The 1,909-nt window shown below is 63.5% G+C and overlaps 1 protein-coding gene across 1 annotated transcript in view; it reads left to right on the top strand.

The window, feature by feature from the left end:
- Positions 1-33: 33 nt before the first annotated feature.
- Positions 34-1,909, top strand: part of VOLCADRAFT_108122 (uncharacterized protein) — a gene marked incomplete at both ends in the record, with an annotated part of 6,118 nt that continues 4,242 nt past the window's right edge. The window contains 6 exons of the mRNA XM_002958385.1: positions 34-45; positions 281-415; positions 577-711; positions 873-1,023; positions 1,552-1,649; positions 1,726-1,782. Of these exons, the coding sequence (XP_002958431.1) occupies positions 34-45; positions 281-415; positions 577-711; positions 873-1,023; positions 1,552-1,649; positions 1,726-1,782 (588 nt within the window). The remainder of the gene's footprint in view (positions 46-280; positions 416-576; positions 712-872; positions 1,024-1,551; positions 1,650-1,725; positions 1,783-1,909) is intronic.

Below are 1,909 nucleotides of genomic sequence, written 5' to 3'. Positions count from 1 at the left end.
CTACTGTGCAGCTGCCACCGCCGGCGCCTGAGGATGCCCGTGGTGGTGAGGCGGCTGCTTTGCCATCCCCGTCAGCTGCAGGACCAGCAGCCATTGCCGGCCCACGGTTTCCGTGCACGGTAAGACAGCAGGTGGGGGAGCCTGAGGGGCGGGGTCGGTCCGTGTGAGGGAGGGTACACCACAGAGCACACAACGGGTGCACCACATGACACTGTCCGTTGACCAACCTGGTGAACCCGTCGTGCCTCCTGTGCATCACTCCGTGCAACGCGACCTGCAGGAGGGGGGCGCCTCTGCTACTGTGCAGCTGCCACCAACGGCGCCTGGGGACACCCATGGTGGCGAGGCGGCTGCTTTGCCATCCCCGTCAGCTGCAGGACCAGCTGCCATTGCCGGCCCACGGTTTCCGTGCACGGTAAGACAGCAGGTGGGGGAGCCTGAGGGGCGGGGTCGGTCCGTGTGAGGGAGGGTACACCACAGAGCACACAACGGGTGCACCACATGACACTGTCCGTTGACCAACCTGGTGAACCCGTCGTGCCTCCTGTGCATCACTCCGTGCAACGCGACCTGCAGGAGGGGGGCGCCTCTGCTACTGTGCAGCTGCCACCAACGGCGCCTGGGGACACCCATGGTGGCGAGGCGGCTGCTTTGCCATCCCCGTCAGCTGCAGGACCAGCTGCCATTGCCGGCCCACGGTTTCCGTGCACGGTAAGACAGCAGGTGGGGGAGCCTGAGGGGCGGGGTCGGTCCGTGTGAGGGAGGGTGCACCACAGAGCACACAACGGGTGCACCGCATGACACTGCCCGTTGACCAACCTGGTGAACCCGTCGTGCCTCCTGTGCATCACTCCGTGCGACGCGACCTGCAGGAGGGGGGCGCCTCTGCTACTGTGCAGCTGCCACCAACGGCGCCTGGGGACACCCATGGTGGCGAGGCGGCTGCTCAAGCAGCAGACGAGAGGAGGAGACTGCTGCCCAATGATGAAGCACACCTTGAGCGAGAGATCCACCGCATGGCTGGTGCGGTGGTGTCCTATCAGGAGTCTCGCCATCAGTGAAGGCCCACCAGGAACCGGGCCATCCAGTCATCATCAGACTCGGACGTGGAATCTGAGCCGGAACCAGAGGACAGCCATGTACTCGAAACAGACCTTTTAATGCACACGATAGACATGGTCCCGGTGATGCTTGACAAGGAGGGGTTTGCGGTAGTAGACAATCCCCACCTCGCCTCTCTGATCACTCCCGATGTTCCCACAAGCACCACTGAGCTCGTGTCAGGCGATAAGGCAGCAGCAATATTTCAGCGTGGGGACCTTCCCGCATGGCAGGGAGGGCTACCATGGCTTACCCATGAGGGCAGGCTCCGACTCAGCAATGGAACCGGGAGGCGTATGATGGTCAAGCTGGACAAGGTGCAGTAGGGGCCTAGCCTGTCGAACATAGCATCCTATGTGGAGGGTGTTATCCAAGACATAGTGGAGCGGATCCCTGGCTTGCACCTGGTCAAGCCTGGTGTGATCCTTGGCAACAACCCTGGCGGCACAGCCCCCATTCGTCGGCAGACGCTGCACGTGGACATGCAGCCTGGCAGAGGGATGTCGTTTGTTGCAATCGTGCCATTGGAGCAGGACCTCGAGCTGTGGGTGAGCCCAGGGAGCCACCACACTGTGCAGGCGTTTGCTGCTCGGGCAGAGCCTGCTGCTGCAGCTGCTGCTGCAGCAGCAGATGATGCCGAAGCAGGTGATGCAAGCAGAGCCGACAGAAGCAGTGCGGCAGGTGGGGAGGCCAGCCCCCACAGCGGTCAGGGGGCGGGGCGGGGTGGCACGCCATCAGGCCTGTCCCTGGCGAACACATTGACCCTGCCGGACGAGACAGCCCTGAGGTTCGTGTCACACCTCCTGAG

Source organism: Volvox carteri (genome assembly GCF_000143455.1).
Source record: "Volvox carteri f. nagariensis unplaced genomic scaffold VOLCAscaffold_93, whole genome shotgun sequence".
NCBI classification, from domain to species: domain Eukaryota; kingdom Viridiplantae; phylum Chlorophyta; class Chlorophyceae; order Chlamydomonadales; family Volvocaceae; genus Volvox; species Volvox carteri.
The sequence above is the reverse complement of the archived record's forward strand: the minus strand, read 5'-3'. Positions and strand labels throughout refer to the sequence as shown.